The sequence below is a fragment of the Corapipo altera genome, unplaced genomic scaffold, assembly GCF_003945725.1.
Source record: "Corapipo altera isolate COAL_440 unplaced genomic scaffold, ASM394572v1 1, whole genome shotgun sequence".
Taxonomy (NCBI): Eukaryota; Metazoa; Chordata; class Aves; order Passeriformes; family Pipridae; genus Corapipo; species Corapipo altera.
In genome coordinates, this window is record NW_020884873.1 from 32,728,279 (window position 1) to 32,747,359 (window position 19,081).

The 19,081-nt window shown below is 38.3% G+C and overlaps 1 protein-coding gene and 1 long non-coding RNA gene across 6 annotated transcripts in view; one reads left to right on the forward strand and one right to left on the reverse strand.

Annotated features, from left to right (window-relative positions):
• Nucleotides 1-4,697: 4,697 nt before the first annotated feature.
• The window catches only part of LOC113957511, a 28,089-nt gene continuing 13,705 nt past the window's right edge, over nt 4,698-19,081 (reverse strand). For 4 of the 5 annotated variants that reach the window (XR_003531183.1, XR_003531189.1, XR_003531188.1 and 1 more), the window contains one exon: nt 17,348-18,511. This is a non-coding gene — a long non-coding RNA (uncharacterized LOC113957511). Of the gene's footprint in view, nt 5,138-16,944; nt 18,512-19,081 lie in introns of those variants that run through there. The other variant, XR_003531190.1, reaches the window with a different exon arrangement.
• IFNG (interferon gamma) lies at nt 12,050-16,982 on the forward strand. Its single transcript, XM_027665091.1, has 4 exons — nt 12,050-13,495; nt 15,282-15,350; nt 15,710-15,889; nt 16,561-16,982. The coding sequence occupies exons 1-4, from the start codon at nt 13,373-13,375 to the stop codon at nt 16,684-16,686; spliced, it is 498 nt and encodes a 165-aa protein (XP_027520892.1). The 5' UTR covers nt 12,050-13,372; the 3' UTR covers nt 16,687-16,982.

A 19,081-nucleotide genomic window follows, 5' to 3' on the forward strand; every position in this document is an offset into this window, starting at 1 on the left:
TGCTCAACTCACCCATGAGTGACGACTACTGAGAGGAAACAGAGTGCAGTAATTTCTGCATGTGGTTTCACTACTGATATTCTGCTCCAGCTTTTCATTTCTTTGAAACGTTGGAATATTGCAAAGGATTTAAGGAAGAGTCATAAGAAAATGTGCCCTCTGGTACAAGACACTAAACAGATCAGTTCAATCCCACTCATGAGAGGGAAGATAAAAAAAAATCAACCAGATTGTAGTTCATCTACAGAACTGACTTCATAAGATACGCTATGTTTCTTTGGTAAGACAGAAGAAAGCACAGCAATGTTATACTCTTCAGTATTAAAATCAGGAAATTCAATTAACCTGAAACTAGCTAACTAGCTGAAATAAGACAGCCATTCACCAGACCAACTGGTACAAATGATCACTTTTACGACTGTAAATGAAATGTCTAAGTTTCTTTATAAGTTACATCCTGCAGATACCGAGCACAGGGTTGGAACGAGATGATTTGAAGTTTTGTACCTATGAATCCTTCTTTGTTTATTTGGAAAGGTTGTTGCAAAGCTTCACACTCATTGCCAGAAGTCTTTAATTTCTGGTCTAAATTTTCTCACAGACAGTTTATAGACATTTTCTCTAATATCAGTTTATTCTGTTATCTTACATCACTTACTGAATTTGCTGTTTACCCACTCTAATGTAGTTCAGATAACAATTAGATTTTTTTCTCAACCTTTATTTATCTGAAGTTGAACAAGGCAAACTCTTCTAGACTTCTTTTATAAAACAGGAGCTTTCTACTTGTTTTCTGGACCATTTCTTGCTTGAACTAATCTGTAGCACTGGGTTAACACACAACTGTACATTGGCATTGCTCCCTTCCTCAATCTTCTGGGAACACCTTGCCCAGTTAACATTCATAGCATCCATTTCTATTGCAGCATTGCCTGGGTGGTGCCTGGGATGAGTGATGGCACCATGGAGTTGTTATCCTTCTCCAAAGGGTGTCCTCCCAACTTCTTCTGACTATAAGCCACACACCCTGACTGACACACAATCATGTATCTCCCTATTTTATTAATTCCATCCTTGAGTAAACCAAATTCTTCTCACTTCAGTTTGCCTTTGATTGAACCCACGCTTTCCCCTCCTTGTCTTTAATAGTTCATAATTTGTTCTAATAATTTCATAATTTGTTCTAAAATTTGTTCTAAAATAATTTCATAATTTCATAATTTGTTCTAAAACTTTGCACATCACTCTTGTCAGACAACATATCTGTTTCTGCCTTGCTTGTAATTTCTCCCTTTCTTAATGACAGCTATTACACTTTGTGTTCTCCAATCTGAAAGTGCTACCAATCTTTAATGGATGGATTAAAATTTCTCTCTAATGCAACTGCAATTTTATGTGCCCATTTTTTCCGTTTGTTTCCTTGATGGGAGAACCTTTAACTCTACCTTCCTGCTCATGCTTTTGCCTTAGAGGAGATTGTTTCCATTCCTGTTGCCCTCGGTCATCTTGACTTTACTTCTGTGTTTTATTTCAGTAAATCTCAAAATAATCTTTCTCACCTATTACATTTACCAATGCTTCTTAATGTCCCTGTTCTTATTAAAAATTGACATGAATTCTCTATTTAATTTGGGGTTTGAATGCATACAAACATCCAGCCCACTCTTAATCTGCATCAGCCTCACTTCTTTCCTTATGCTCCTCTTGTTTTCATTATGATGATTTCTGTTTTTAAATGGGCTGATTTGTTGTGAATTTGGGAAGTTAGTTCATGCCCCTTTTTGACACCTGAGAGGCATTTGTCACTGCTGATCAGGCCTCTTCTCTGTCCTTCAGGACCCTTCTATCCTGTTGTGGTTCTTGAAGAAGTGGTTGGGTTGGCTGCTCTCATCAGAATAGTATCACAGAAAAGCCTAGGAGCCCTGGAGATACCTGGTCCAACCTTCTGCTTTGAGTGGATTAAGTTATCTAAGGACCCTATCAAACCCAGTGTTGAATACTTGAAACCGAGTTTTGCCACTTCTTTGGGAAACCCACTCTGACATCTACTTTTTCGTATGCTGAAGATCCTCCTGAGGCAACTTGAGCCTGTTGCACCCTGTCCATTCATCACGCATCTGTGTGAAAAGAATACCTCCATCTTCTTTGTAACTACCCTTTGGGTAGTGGAAAACTGTAATTAGATACCCCTGAACCTTCTTGTCTTGTGGCCAGACAAACACGATTCCTTCAGTCTTTCTTCATTAGCAGAGATCTTCAACCCTCTAATCACATTAGAGGCCATTGGTAGAATCTTCTTCCACTTTTCAGTGTCTCTCTTGAGCTGGGGAGACTATACTGGGTGAGTCTCTACTGGGGAGACTAAGCTGGGTGCACTAGACCATTCATGTTGGGTTCTTAAATATTTCAGGAGCAGATTATATATAGGAGCAGATTAGTAAGTTAAAAAAATTGGCATTGAGGACCCAACTTCCAGATTGTGTTTGAGATTATTTTGAACTAGCTCTACTCTGGTCCTGTGGCCTGAGCTCATGTTAACAATTGGAGAACACCAAGAGAGTTTCTGAAAACATTTACCAGATTTATTTTATCTGAAAGGAACTAATTTTTGGAGACTCCAAGAGTGCTCCCAAATGCAACTCAAATTTCAGTGAGTGGTGATCAGGAGACTTGTTTTAAGTTGCCATGTATAGAACAATTGGCATACTAACGTAGAGTATCTCACTGATATGTCATTTTAACTTATGTGGGCAGGAAAAAAATTATAAACCAGTCTGAAATGTCTTTGGTAATTTTTTTTTAGCAACTATTGTACCAGAATTGCTGGTTTTCCAAAAGGAAATTCTCTTATGGAAAGGCGAGAGCAGTTCAAGTGCACTGATGGAAACCAGAGCTGGTGTGCCTGAATTCTGAGCCCTTTGAAGTTGAAACTCAACTTGTATATTTACTTATGCAAAGCTGTGAAAGGGCTTTGTCTGTGCACATGGAGACAGAGATAGACCACCACAGCTAAAACCTGGTGTGTCACGGTTCCTCTGCTACAGATATCCACACTAGCTAGATTAGAATAAACCAACAATAGCTGTCGTGAAACATATACAGTTTCTCCTTCAATTTTACTGCACAGAAATACACAGAATAGGCTGATGTGGCAAACCAGAGATATAGAAGAAGGATGAAGTAAGAGTCTAGAGCCCTTTACACATTAATATGAAACAGTAAGACTAGTTTAAGTGGGAGGGGAAAGTTCCTTTCACAACTCTTTTTCATAAGTTTTGGAAGTTTTTCGTAATTGCCATATAGACTTTCCTAGATATTAATAACTCTCAAATAATCAATAAAATTAATACTCTTTCACAACAACCAAAAAATGGTGCTAGGAAAACTATTCCCCCCCTTTATGGTAACTGACTCATATAGAATTTAAAATACGAACACATGGCCCATTGCTGTGAATGAATCCCTGCTGAGACAGACTTTGTCCAGGCAGAACTAATTCGTAACTTTATTACCCCATATATATACAGAATACGAGTCTGAGCTATCAAACAAGGCCAGGTGTTTGTTATCCCCACACATACTACACGTGCCCACGTGACTGCTTTCAGTCACAAAGAACATGCTTCAAGTGGCTTTCCAGTTTGATCTTGTCATTCTTTTCACATGCACTGTTCTTAGCTCTGGCTCGCTCAGGACCACAACATTTTTACTTTAGTATTTTATTTTTCTTCTTTTATCATCCAAGTGGCCAGTGCTGTCTGTCCAGATACTCGTACAGTCCCTCATCAGTAGAGCAATCTTGCTGTTGCTTAGCTGTCAAATTTAATGAAGGTGGTAGGAGTTTAATTAGCTCTGAGACTTTTGAGCCTCTCAAATTCAAAAGAAATACCTGACTTTGCTCAGAAGTTTCTGACAAGGAAGGAATTAACATCTAATGAAACTGCCTATGTGGGGGGAGATGGCAGGCCCATGGAACCCCTGGGCCCCCTGGAAGCAGAAGAGCTGGAGGCATTGAGGGGAGTAAGACCGTTCCCCTGAGAAAGGTGGAGGCGGCTGCCTATTCCCATGGAAGCGGCCCTGAGAGTTGGACAGCACAATGTGGGGGGAAGTTACAGCCCCACAACTGAAGTCTGAGGACTTTGGAGTATTGTGGAGTGTTAGGCCGTTTTTCATGGGAGCAGTGAAGCCAACCAGATAATCCCCATGGACACAGCCTTGAGCTGTATGCAGGTGCACATTCCTTGGTATTTGTGTAGAAAGATGTTTGTGCTATGTGTGAGAAAGTAGAGGTAGAAAAACCTAATAAAAGGCTGCCTGCTGCTCTGAGCAGGCAGACATCCCTTTGTCTCACCATCCTCGTGTGTGTTGTGTGTCTTCTTCCCCCCTTGGACCGGGACCCGATCGACAGATACCCAGCGACATGCCTAAGTTTCATTTCCTTAGGAAAAAAGATTAGCAACCCAACCTGCCACAGTACCTACATTTTGATTACTTTAAAGTATGCTACTTGAGATTGTATTTTGTTATTTTTGAAAATAATGCTTTTGTAGTTTTGGAAACAAAATATTTGTTTGCTTCACTATCTTTTTAAAAACTTACTTTATCTTAGTTTGGGGTCAGATACTCATTAGACTCTTCAAAAAAGCAACGGAAATGTAGTTCTCTCCTTTCTTGTTTTTGTGTTTTTGGTTTGGTTCGGTTCGGTTTTTTGTTTGTTTTTTTCATTTAAAAATAGTTATTACTAGCTAGTTCAGCCTTTACATTGCCTTAAGAGGATTAGAGGGTGTTCATTCAGAGCCCTTCACAGTTGTTAGTCCAGGCCTTTGAAAAAGGAAGATACACAACTTTAAAATAAAGTGCATCTACACTTGACTCACAGTAGCTTTTCTATAGGCAGACTTATTTCCTGTGGAGATGAAGAGGAAATGTTCTTAGGGTGTGAAGTACCTTCTTCATTTTTTAACTATTAAAAAGCAAAGGTCTTGCGTATTTCTTCTTTCACTTTAAATTTGGAATCTAACTGGAAAGTCTTCGCAAGCAGACTCCTCTCATGAAGTTCTGTTCTAAGTAAAATGTTATCCATCGATGAATTTCTTGTATGCCTGACTTTCTGGTGTTCTCGTACGTGTTCTGCAGGCTGGACGAAAACAGGTAGGACCAAACCTGTGATCTGATTTGCTTTTTTTCTGTGAGTAAAAATGACTAGCTTGCTTAGTCACACAATTATGAATGGCACTAAAGAGAATGGTGGGTAAGGGGAATCCCCACCCAACTGTCTCTTGGACTGTTTTAGAAGAGAAGATTGCACCACGCAGTAGATTTCTTCTAGGAAATGTCCTATGCATGTTTCCAAGTGGTTGTGACAGAAAATGCCCACTCTGTAGGCTGGTTTCAAACACTTAATGGATATTTTCTTACTGATGTTTAAAACACATCATTGACTTACCCACCAACATGTACCCACACCCACACACTTGTGTTTGCACATACATATGTTATAATTATTATAAATTTTGTAGGGAATAACATGAAAATTATCAGATTCCCCCCCATGATCACATTTCAACTTGAAATATTCAATAAGAAATTAAAGCATCACTGCATTGCTTTCACATCTGTTTTCTTCCAAATTTAAATACAAATATTAATTTCTAACAATAAATGTCTGTATGATAAAGTACTTAAACTGTGAAAACAAATGCAACTGTAAAATGGACACTCAAATGGCACTTCAATTCCTTGCTAAAAACTAGACCAAAAAGCTCCAATGCAAATAAAAGCCAGCAGCACAGAAAATCAGTGTAAGGAGAAGGAATGAATCACAAAACCCAAGTGGAGAAAATTCTACAAACATAATGAGAGTAATATGAGCAGGGCTGGCTCACTGACAGGTTGATGGTCTGAAAAGTACCATTTTGATTTAGTATAGACAATGTATACAAAGCATTAGGTTGATTGAGGGCTATGATTTCCAATGTTATCAATCTGCAATGAATTTTCAGCAGAGTTTGTGCTATTTCATGAGGTTGCATGCTGGCCTCTGATGAGGTCAATGGACTGATCTAGCACATATGGAAATCAACAGCTGATCCAAGATTAGCATCCTTTGGTCTTGTCTCTTTAAAAATCTTTTGAAAAAGAGCCATGGGGTATTATCACACATACTTGGATAGGGAAGTTCAGATGGCTTCTTACTTCTTTCAAAGGTGGATCTGATCCTTTGAAAATGAAACTGAATAGTAGACGTCTGTGTGAAAATACCAGAGGTCTTGGTATGGAAAGTTACTAAAGTATAGAGGAAAATATACACTCATTTACCAGGAATTGGGGAAAGACACTGTGAGCAATACATGTGATATTTTTTCTATCTATTAATATACAGCAAACATAGACATATGCATATATATTCACAGGAAACATCAGAAAGTCAGAACCACAGAAAACATACCAAGTTACAGTGGAATTGTTTTCTTAATGAATTAACTCTCTCAAAGTGCATTAAAATATTACCTTAAAACTCATGGAAATATTTGTGGAAAAGGTTATGGAAATACTAGCACACTTGTCTTACGAAGAGCAGGGCTATTATGGAATCATAGAATATGCAGAGTTTGAAAAATTAGAAAAAGTATTTCAAAGATCTTATGAAAGAACGCTGAAACAATTATGTTTAAATCATATCTTTTTCTATTTCCTTATTCTGCTTTTAGAAATTCTTGTTTTCCATGTTTTCCCTGCAACTATGATGATTAAAAAGTGATTAGAAAAAAATCCCAACACCAAAACTCTAAAATAAACCCTGCGATTCATGAAATCACTTAAGAAAAGAAGCTGAGGTTTTAAAGTGGAAACAAATACTGTAAGATTCATAATATAATGCTCAGAATCAGCAGTACCTTCAAAGGATATTATGGTGTTGAAAGGAGAAAACTATTAAGAGTATTTTATTCCTCATGGAAAAATGAAGAAGATCTTGTGAAAATGGAAGATTTTATGCAGAAAAACCTGTAGACACTCTGTGGTTATAGCACAGCTGGTATGTTTTATAATACCAGCCTTACTTCAGGTTGCTGCTGTGCCAACAGTTGTGCTGCTTTTCCATTGACATGGACTCAAACTAAATATGAATAAGATTTGGAATTTTATCTATTTTATGGGCAATAGATTTTAATCAGGAGTTGGATACATGGACAGATTCTAAACAGTAGAATCCTAGAGTAAAAACACATACCATATTTGTCCATCACTGTCTTCTACAATGTCATCATTATTTTCCATACTTTACTACAAGAAAAATAGAATTTCAGAATTGCACCTGCCTGTCTCATGGTTAGCTCCCACTATTAGCTTATAGTTCCTATAACATTCATACATGCAGACTGTGTATTTTTTTAGATCTGGAAAACCAGTTTGTACCAATCTGAAATATGGCACAAGAAATAAGAAGGAATATTTGGTCTCCATTACATGTTGCATTCCATACACAATCAGCAATGAGAAAATGTATGTTACAGGTCCCTCTTTCCAGATTCATAATATGTCAGTTGAACAGTCTTTCAAGGGAAGGAATAGAAGACAGCATTATGCTGATTTTATAAACAGGGACAATAACAACTATTAATAAGGACAGATGTTCTGAGAAAAACATTTGTTATCATCTCTATACTCTCCAGAAAATTATTTTAACATGTGTCCTGAATATTCATAATATGCTATTTCTGGAGTCTCTTGACAATAGAGAGTTGACAGTCGTACAGTTAAGAATTACCAAAAAGTCCACAATAGTGTTGGAGAAAGGCCGGCCCAGAACAGCTATTCATGGCTATCCTCTTGTTCTTGAGCAAAGGAAAAGCTTAAAATCCTACTTACAGGATGGATGAGTACCCAGACCATGAGGGGGTTAGTTAGTTCCTCTTGATAATTCAGAAACGAATAATTAGTGTTTGATGGGGAAAGGTTTCCCCAATCTATATACTTCTTTCCATCCTGCATGAGTTTACCAAATTAAAAAACTTAAGGGAACTACAAAACAGATGGCTTGTGTCAGTCAAGGTACCATGATTTTAATAATTTTGAACTTTCACTCCAATCACTTTGCACCCATCAGCTCATTACCTATCTGGACATCTGTCTAACATCACTGAGTGTTAGTTTCCTCTTCCCTTTCGTTGTAAGACTCAACAGCTAATGTGTGTGAGCAATTTTGTTATTGGAAAGAGGGATCAATAATACGCATTTTCACATTGCCAACTGCATGCAGACGGGAGTATGTAATGGAGACCAAAGGGTCTTCCTTGTGTCACATTTCAGGTGGTACAAACTGGTTTTTCAATTCTCTAAAACAATAGAATCTCCAAAAAGTTCTTGGAATGGGCAAAATAAAATTTTTGTTTAGAAAATTGTCAAAACAGGTAATTTTGAGTATTTCAGAACTTCCCTTTGCCCTGGAAGCTTATTCTTACAAGACAGAGTGGATGTTTTCTGCCAACATTATCCCTACTGATTATTGGAAACATCCTTTAAATCACAGAGATCCAGTGGTCACAAGGAATAGATAACTACATTCTTCATGATGTGTAGCACTGATGAAGCATATAATTATTTGTAGGAGAGTGGTGGGTTGCTTTTTTTTTATTTTTAGTTTTAGTTTGGTTGTTGGTAGTGGTGATGGTGGGGTATGTTTTTGTTGTTTTGGGGTTTTTTTGTGTTTTTGTGAGGGGAGTTTTTTGTTAATTTGTTTTTTTCTTTTTGCTGTAGGAAAAATGGGAAAATGACAATATTACAATGTGTTTGCAAGGGTCAGTTGCAAAGTCATAGAATAATAAAACGATTTGAGTTAAACCTTCCCTCTGTCACTTTGAAGGCATTTCCCCTTGTCCTATGACTACATGCTCTTGCAAAAAGTCCCTTGCTGGCTTTCTTGTAAGTCCCCTTAGTCCCCCCTAGTCATGAAGCCTGATTATCAAGGTTTTGCAGAAAGTAGTAACATGAATAACAATGCTTAGTTATTACATAGCACTGGTACAAGGTGTAGGCAAGGTTTTCATCGCTTAACACCCTCAAGTGTGCCAACACCTGCCCTTCACCCCTCCTCCCCAGCACTGTGAAGGAGGAACCAAAGGAGTTTGTTGCTTTATGAGAAAGGGAGACTAAGAGGTGAAGTGTGATATAAAGTCAGAACAACTCAGAGAGGGTTTTCCAACCATGAGCTGCTTCCTTTGGGCAGTGGTAATAGAGGAAGTCACTAAATTTTAGAGAAATAAAAGTCTGGTGGGGTTCTGCTGAACTAGCATGGGCAGTTGCTTACTAACAACTCTGCCAGCACCCTGAGGAGTATGCATAAAACAAAAAACAAAAGGGAAAAAGCTGTAATCAGTGGTCGTGGTGAAATCTGACATGACTTTGTAAGGCCATCATTGGGTATTTGGTTTAAGGTGTTGTATGAACAGAAGGGTGTGAAACCTCTGCTTTGCATGAAGAGTCGGATGACTTCCAGGCAGAAAAATGAAAAAAATGCCTTAGTTTCATTTCATGCTGTGTTTGGAAGAGATGATGGTCCAGCTGTGAGCATGGAGTCATACATGAGGACCACGTCAATTCTATGCAACACAGGACTTTTCAATACTATTCAGACATCTCTTTCAGCTAGATTAGGAGTAGTGCTCAGACAAAGAGCTTGTGTTAGTGCTGGGTATTCAATCCTCTCCAGCATACACTCAGTAGATATCTGCTAAGGAGCACAAATAAAATACTGGAAACTCTTACACCCTTGGCTTTGTGTCATAAAGGGTAGATATTTTCAGGATCCTCCCCTGTGTTGTTTTTAACCCCATTTATTCTCAGGAAAGGCAGAGCAGAGGAGCCATCTAAACCTGGGCCTTCTCTTCAATCTGACACTTCACAGTTCTTGGGCAACAAAACATACACAGGGCAATGGTGACCTGGTTTATCACTTCTGGGTGGAATAGGTAACAAAACAGGGTTGGAAGATGCATAGGACCCGTAGGACTCAAGGACTCTCATGTTCTGACCGTCTGCTCTAGGCTGTTGCCTAATTTCAAAATGATTTGCAGAGATGTGCTATTGTGTGTCAACAGGAGAGAACCTTATGGGACAAATATGTCAACATTAACATGATACCATTTATTCAGATGTAAGGGATTTGGAAAAGGGATCCTAAATTTCTCTATTAAAATACATTTCTGTCCAGCTGATGATTTATCACAGAACATTCAATACTTTATGTGATAATTTGAATGTGGAGATAAGTAAAAGGCCTGAATGTAGCCTCTACAGGCAGGAGAGTGTACCTAGAAGTCTGACCTGCACTCAGAAGATAGTGTGACAGAGCTTGATGTCATGGCTTTCTTTGTTCTTTGCTTAATTTCTTGCCTCAGTTTATGATATAATACTTGTAGCACTGCAGAGTGGGCAAAGGACCAGAATGGGACTGGGACACCCTATTTTGTTCCTAGATTTGCCTTTCTTAGATGTTGAATGATCATGAATGATACCATTGCTCTGTCCTTCTATTTTCTTACCTGCAAAATTGGATCCATGGCAGTGGCCTCCTGAAATGTGAGGAGATTTAGTGATTGAATTAGCCATATAAGCCCCCAAAACTCAGCATCTACAAAAGCTGAGTTGGAAAAATAATTTCTTTCTGATACTTCACCCCCCTGTTATTCTTAGAAGTTTAGTAGCAGTGTCAGATGAAAGAGGGGTCACTTGGGAGATACAACCTGCTCTGGATGAGATGCATGTCTGACAGATTTAGCCGGGCAGTCTAATCCAGCACAGTCACTCTAGGCGAATAGTTCTCTGTAGAGGGCTGTATTACTGACTTAATATATCAGTTCCTGGAATCTTCTGCCTGGTTGGGTAATTACAGCAATTCATTGTGTTCAGTTGTGTTGTGTTTTGTCCTCAACATGTTAAGAAGATCGAGGTGTTTGAGTAATGAATCTCTTCCCAAACTCCCTGCTTGCAGCTCTCCTTTACACAGTCTCCAGTAATTCAGCATAAAAGCACTGCTCAAATTGAGCCCTTTCTGCCAAATTAGGCAAAAATTGGGCTTGATGACCCAGTCTCCCTTCTAGCCGTGTGTTTCTGACAGCATAAAGAGTGCCATATGTAACTAGAATCAGTTTCCCTCTGCCTCTTAACACGTCTCCCAACACTTTGCCAAAGAATTACTCTATAGACTCGTGGCCAGTCACTGAACCTCAGTATGTGCCCCATCTTGTAAAATAAGCTTTATTTTTCTGTATATATGAAACTACACGTAGCTGTGCCATAATATGTCATTTGACTCTGCTTGCCTTGCATACTAATCCAGATGTTTCAACATTACCTGTAGGTCTGTTCAGTGTGCTGATGTTTGTGAGTTCAATTTGAACTGTAAGTCCACTTCGAATCTTGGTGGGACCACCATTTTATAGCCATCCTTGGAGGTATTTAAAAGACATGTAGATGTGGTGCTTGGGAACTTGGTTTAGTGATGGACTTAGTAGTGCTAGATTAGCAATTGCACTCAATGATTTAAGGGTCTTTTCCAAACTAAATGATTCTATGATTCTGATTTCTAGCATAGAATGATAAAATCAAAATGGTTTGAGTTGGAAGGAACTTTTGAAGATCATCTAGTTCAACCCCTCTGCCATGGGTGGGCATGTTAACTTTGCATTTATTTACAGATCTTTGAAGCATCCTTGAATTATTACCTTACCTTCATGTCAACACTTCCAGCAATCAAGTTATTGCTTAATCAGTTTTAACTTCTTAAACTAAAACCAAGATATGTGTTGCATAGTGCTACTATCCCAAGCAGATTACAGTCCTAATTGTTGTGCAGTACCACTGTACCTGTTGTGAGATATGTCCCATCTGTCTATGCTGCTGTTCCCAGAGAGACGTAGCATTCAGCTTTTGGGCCTGCGATTGTTGGTGAAATTTGATTCTTGTCCCTGTAAAATGGCAATTCCCTGTTGGCAATGGTTCTAGTAGCCTAGATCTCTTCCACAGATGGAAGTCCTCTTTCAAACTGCAGATGAAAAATATTTAATGGCATTAGTGGTCATTTGCTGAAATAGGAGGAGTTGCTGGGGAACAGCAGAGTTTCTTGCAAGGAATACCTAAGAGCCATGTAGAACTGTGCTGAAGAGTTCAAACATATCTGTTGGGGGCCAGTTTAATTCTCATCTGTTTCTTACGAACTACAGACATCTTTCACTTCACCTGTATGAACTGAGCCTGCAAGTGCCCTCTTCCTGGTCTACTTTTTTTTCTTTTCCCCTGTAGGTTCCTTCTTTCTTTCTCTTTTATGCTCCTGCCTACCCTGCATTAATATACTACAGCCTAAAATTATCTGATTTGTTCATAAGACTCTTCAGAGTAAGCTCTTATCTGATTATATCCATCAAAGCAGCATTTAAACATATAAAAACATTTTCCTCAGCTATCATTAATACAGTTGTTTCAGGGTTCTGTATGCACGAGGAGATTATCCTGTCTGTCTTCTTCACCTGGGCTTATTTCTTCCATGTCTTTTATATCCTACACACATTAGTGTAAATGAATGGGAAGGTGGGGAACTTTATTATTACCAAGCAGAAATTAATGTCTTAAGTACTAAATATTCTCCCAGAGTAGACAACCATAGAGGAATTTAATATGACACATAATTTCATCCATGCTAGAACTTCATTTCCCCTGAGTTTATTTTGAATCTGGAGATGAAGAATGAGAAAGCAGCAGAAATACATTTTAGACCATGGAAAGAATGCAAACAGTGTTTCCAAAAGGACAACAGTAGGAAGAGTGTTTAAATCTCTAAGTGACTCTGAAGAATGCCATGGCAATCTCAGTGGTTACTTTAAAAGAATACCAGAAATGAGTTGACTGTTATACTGACCCTTTAACCACAACATACGATTTTTTTTTTCAGATAGCATGTATGAATATGCTTGAGCCACAATGCATACTACTCTATCAGTACCATAATTTCCCCCCTTTCCCCAACCACGTGTAAAAGAAACTTCAGAATCTGCCACGTAAATGTTACCCATTGACGAACCACTGAAATTTTTTCCAGGACCATGCTTTAACAAAGATGCTTTCGAGGGATTCCCTTGTTCAGCCAAAAATGAAGGGTTCTTATCTAACACTATCTTGTCTAAATATACACAGCCTGTGATGACGAAATAAAAAAATTTCTAGACCAGGTATAAATACCACTGACAGGCAGATGAAGTTCATTCGTCTACTTTCTTCTAATAGAAGGCTTAACTATTAGAAGTTGAAGTACACTGCTCTTAGAACTGACATCTCCCAGAACTTATCTGAGCCATTTAACTGAACCATCACCAAGAAAATGACTTTCCAAACCTACAGCTTGTTTGTTCTGTCTATCATCATGATTTATTCTGGACTTGTTGAAAATAGATTAAATCTGCTTCAACTTCAAGATGATATAGACAAACTGAAAGCTGATTTTGTAAGTATAGTTTTCCACTGCTTTCTCTTCTCGTTCTGCTTGTGCTTTACATATCATCTAAACTGGAGCACTGCTTGACATACTCGGTATGTCCCAATAGAGGGTAATCATTGATTATATGGAATATTTTATAGCAAGAAATCTTAATGCAATGTTTGGAGAATGTATGAATATTTCTTTAATTCAGACTAGATGTAATTTATTGACTTTAAATTTTATGTTAGCAATGTTATTGGGGGGTTTAGTATTAGTTAGCAATATAAAAAAAATGGAGATGAACTTTTGCTTTAACAAATGCACTTTTGTTACTTATTATTAGTAGCAGTAGTGTATTGCCCAAAGGTGCTTCCTACTTCTTATTCTTTTGCATCTTCCAGTCATTCCAGTTCCACATCTGTGACTATGATCTGGCATAGGAATGTAATCTGGCATGATATTCTTTCTTTTCAGGTAGAGTTTTGGTAACTTGATAACTGTAATGTTAATTCACCAGCCTTCATCTAGGAGGCATTAAAGTACATCTAGGAGGCATTAAAGTAGTTCACAGTTGAATTCAGCTGGGATTAGTCATAGAGATAGCAGATCTATAACGGAGTTACTTCTAATTAACAGCTTTTATTCTCCATATATTTTGTTGGGTTTTTTCCTTAAATGCATGAAAGCAACTGCAACACTCTGCTGCTATTTTCAGCTATGATTTTGTCATAATTTTGTGCAAATGACAGTTGAAATTCAGTAGTCAAAGAACCACTCTGAAGTGGTGAAGACTAGCGTGATACTTCAGTGTTTGCAGATTGTTTGGAAAGTGGATGTAAAATTTATAATATCTTAAATTTGTTATTAGCAAAGACCAGAGAGAGTCTCACTAGGATATATATATATATCTGTTGAAGACATCCTGAGCTGTGGTGAGGTTTTTGCACTGACATTAAAACTCTAGTTCACAGCAAGTGCTTACCACTTTTCCGAAGAACAAAACAAAGTTTGGCAGTGTGGTCAGCATGGGGAGCCAATCAGGCTAGAGGGTTTCTGTCAGCCTGCAAGTTTTCCCTTTGCACTCACTGTATTTAATTACTAAGCAGACAAAAGATGGAAATAGTCACTGTTGTATACAAAAAGAAAAAATAAAGAAAAGACACAGAAGAGGAAGTGATTCAATTTGCCTTTCCTTTGTAGGAGAATTGTATTGCTCTTTGTTTCCTAGAATCTGACACAGTGTGTGGCTGACATCAGATGGTTAAACGCTGTCCCTATGAGGTTCTCAGTAGCCCACTAATCTTGCATATACTCATGCCTGATTGTGGGCTACTGGCCTATTCGCCAGTTCTATAAACTATAGTTTTTTAGCAAAATTAGTTTGTTCTTTTTTCATATGAGATTTTACTAAGACTGGATGAATTTAAGGCCACAGATGACTACATACTGCTGGACTTTGACTTACCAGAAGACATGCCAAGTTCAGGCCTAATGATTTTCTAGCCAGTTGCTGTGTTTATGAGCTTTTATTTTCATCTGTCGATAGCAAAAGCATTTGGGAAAACAGATGTGTTCAACATCTCTGTTTAGGTAAGCTATAGCAGAAGAAGCATTGAAAAGCAGACTAATGCCATTTCTGATACTAGACAGCCATGCAATGGGATTTGGTGCTTAGAGAATGAAAGCATTGTGATAGCTATAGGCCAGTGGTACAAAAATCTGGATTTTACTGCTTATTTGATTAGAGAACAGAAATTTGTCTAGTGATAAGTATTGTTTGTATAACAGATATGTTTGTTCTTTGTTGCAGAACTCAAGCCGTTCAGATGTAGGTGATGGTGGATCTATCTTTACGGAGAAATTGTCAAACTGGACGGAAGTGAGTCAGAAACAGATATGAAAAAGCATCTTAGGCACTTTGCAGGGTTCTTTTGGTACAAAGCAGCTCCTAGAACCAGTGTAATTAGCTGCGGTAGAATGAGCATGAGCAGAGTTCCCTTTGGTAATATGGAAATGAGAAAAATATCCCCATAAAAATGCTTCCCATAAGGGTCAAGGTGCTTTGTACTGCACCATGAAATGATCTGCGATACAGACAAACCCGGGGGTGATTTACATCTTCTTTATCATCTTGTTTCAAGTGGCAGTGAGAACCCCTGCATGCTGTGTTTTATCTTCATTCATTTTCCTACTGATGAGCACTCACAGACCTTCCCTTCTGATTGTATTTTTCAACAGAGAAATGAAAAAAGGATCATCCTGAGTCAGATTGTTTCCATGTACTTGAAAATCCTTGAAAACACTGACAAGTCAAAGGCACATGTCAGGAACATATCTGAGGAGCTTTACACTTTGAAAGAAAGCCTTTCTGATGACTCAAAGAAGATGGAATATCTCAAGAACCTGACAGAGCTTCAGGTAAGGCTCTCCCTTTGTCTCCAAGGCTCATCACGTTATATTTTCCAGTTGTGATTTGAGTGTGATTCAAGCCAATAGTGCTTCAGCAACCCATATGGTAACACTTGTCTAGCTCACTTCACACTGGGAAACCTAATGTTTCCAGCTGCAAGGGCTGCTGCATGTCTACGGTGTGGGGTAGACCCCTGAGTCTTGCTGGAGTTTGGCAGAAAGGTGCTGACAGCACCTCCACTCAGTCTGCACACCAGAGCTGACACTGACAGAACCTTTGTGGTTTAGAAACTGGGTGGGAAAGTTGTGCCCAGCTGGGGCATGCTCTATGGCTTTGGAAGCACTTGGCTTATTGAGTGAGTGCCAATGGCACAAACCACTGACCTCTGCAGAGGTCTGCAGACAATACCCCAGTGGAGTTAGCTGCTTGTAACTACAGAGTAGCTCCGTTTCACAGAATATGGTTGGTCTGTGGCATGTTGCAAGGTAGCACAGAAAGTGAAAAGCAAAAATCTGTGACAAAGTGGGTCTTTGCTGTAGGAATTAGGTAGATGAGTAATTGAAAACTGCAGATGTCCATCAGTTTTACTCTGGTGGCAGGGTAGCCTGTGGGATGTGATCAGTAAATGATTATAGCTCTTGATATAACTTTCGTTCCATTTGTTTTTTACTTTTAACAGGTGAATGACTCAAAAATTCAGCGTAAAGCTGTGAATGAGCTGTTCAGTGTCTTACAAAAACTGGGGGATACTACAAGTTCTTATGGAAGAAAAAGAAGCCTGGTTCAGAGGCAGTGCAAATGCTAATGCCATCTTATGTTCTTTTGTACTGAGTTACTGTGCAAATCTTTTTGTGACACATCTTTTTTTTTATTTTAAGGTTTCTATTGAATTTTTATACATTTATTTATTAATATTTAAGTATTTTAAATAATTATTTATAAAGAAATACTGATCAAAGTATTTATATGCCCTACTACTATGTTAGAAATAACTTTGTCTTAAAATTCTGTCTATTTTTTATATGTTTGTTGACCTGAAAATACAGAATGAGACAATACTTACCCAGGTTCCATATGGAAATCTTGAAATTACATGATACAGTACCCAGCTTTCCATCTGGTGCTGTTTTTAGAGAGGGTTGTTAAAAGATTAGTCTTATCATTCGTCTATTTGGCATGCAGATACAAGCACCAATAGGGGGAAGTTACTGTACTCAGAAAAACATATTCATGTCTGTTTACTACTAAACATGTCTAAATCTAAATCAAGCAAACAAACATGTTTAAAGATAAGCAAATGCTGACGCACGTTTCTGAAGGAGAGTATTGATGATTAATTGCTGGTATTTACTATTGTTATGCACTGAAGTTACCAGGATGCCAGTCTACTTAACACCGCAAGGGATTGTGACTAACTGTACTGCACTGACTTAACTTAAAATGCTGGTTTTAAAAAAAAATGCTGGTTTTTTTTTACACTGAATAATTTAAATGTGTCTGATGTAATTTTATTTATTTGGAGGTAGTAGTATGGAAGTTTTTATCCTAAGGACTATATTTTTGTACTGGAGTATTATTAAAAATTTTGGATTTCTCAATAGAAACTTCTTGAAATTTGGATTTTAAATAATGAAAGAATAAATACATATATATATAAATAAATAATTAGAGTGTGCTTGCATGTTTGTTCACCATAATCTCCGTGAAAAGTAAAATGCTAATCTTGCTCTACATTGTCACAAAAGATGGTCCTGCCCAGATATATAAAGCACATTTTGTTTCCTCCTGCCTGTCCAAGATTTGGTAATAGATAATGTTTTTAAAGAAACCTGGCAGAAGGGTCTCATATTCCCAAGTTTTACTTGTATCTGGATAAAGAAACATCATTTTGCTTATAAGAAGGCATTGATCATTTCAAATTTGTTGCTACTCTGATGTAAAATAAAAGACACTTCCAAATTTCTCTGCAAGTCAAAGGTGTGGAGCCTAGACTGAGATTAGCCCATATGCCGGGCTCTTTGAGAGTGGTACAAGCTGGGGTTCCTTGGGCTTTGTCCACTCTCACAGGCTTGGGTTTGGGTTTCCAAATTCTCAGGTCATCAGAGATTTACCAGGCAAATTATCTGGGGCAGACTGGCTGGGCTGACTGGGAATGGGGCAGATTTTCCTTGACATTGTTGCCAACATGAGACTTCCAACTACCTCCCAAACTTGAATCAGCAAATTCCAGAAATAGCACCCTATCAAGCCCAAGTTTAGTAAGAGTAAGTCCAACAAGTTTAGTTGTAATTGTTGCAGCCCTTCTTACTCCCATGGGCCCAGCTGTCTCCTTTGTTGTAAGATACCTTCATCCATATTCTCATTTGACAGTTGTAACAAAGTGACTCAGTAACCCTAGAGACTTGAACTGGTTTTGAAGGAAACAGCTGTTCTTGTTCATGTTCATCACAGACATGCATGTGAGATGCAAGTGAGATAACTCTGTGGGATTTCTCCTCTTCCAGGACTAACCATGAGAAGCCTCAGTAAGCATTTAACATAAGCAAGGTGTCCTTCTGTGCTCATGCTCTTTCATGAGGTATTAAGAGACTAACTGTCCTCTGGGGACACACAGCCAGCTGTAGCAAATTCTGTTAAAAAAAAATATATATAAAAAGAAAAGAAAGAAAATTAAGAAGTGAAAGAAAAAAACAAGAAAGAGAAAGGGAAAGGGAAGGTTTAGGAAGGGAAGGTTTAGGAAGGTTTGGGAAGGGCAGGGGAGGGCAGGGCAGGGCCCTGGTTCAAAACAACAGCTGTTTTGGGGGGGAGTTTATTGCTCAGTCACACAATTTCCCAGCTTCCTCCCATGCTAGTTCTTGGAAGCAGAGAAGTAGGGAAGGAATGAGCAGTGCAGAGGTGGACTGGCAGCTGCCAATGCTGACAAAATGTGTTTGTACACTCTCAGTAGTTTTTTGGTTTGGGGTTTTTTTGTTTGTTTAGTTGATTGGTTGGATATTTTCTTCTTTTCCTCCAAAGAATCCTTATTCCCAACTGGAATTTTTTTTAAACATCTTTAAACCTTTTGTGTTAAACCTGACACCAGACAGTGCAGATTCACCAGTGCTGCCCCAGTCAACCAATCATTCAAAGAAACCTAAATAATTAGTTTCTTATATTGACCTGACTTTTCTCTACCCAGTGTAAGTCTGTGCAACCTATTT

Excerpts from the sequence above, each read along its gene's own strand:
- IFNG (XM_027665091.1), top strand. The coding sequence starts at position 13,373 with ATGACTTTCCAAACCTACAGCTTGTTTGTTCTGTCTATCATCATGATT. Across the intron at positions 15,351-15,709 it reads AATTGTCAAACTGGACGGAA|AGAAATGAAAAAAGGATCAT; the intron begins GTGAGTCAGAAA and ends ATTTTTCAACAG. Across the intron at positions 15,890-16,560 it reads AGAACCTGACAGAGCTTCAG|GTGAATGACTCAAAAATTCA; the intron begins GTAAGGCTCTCC and ends TACTTTTAACAG.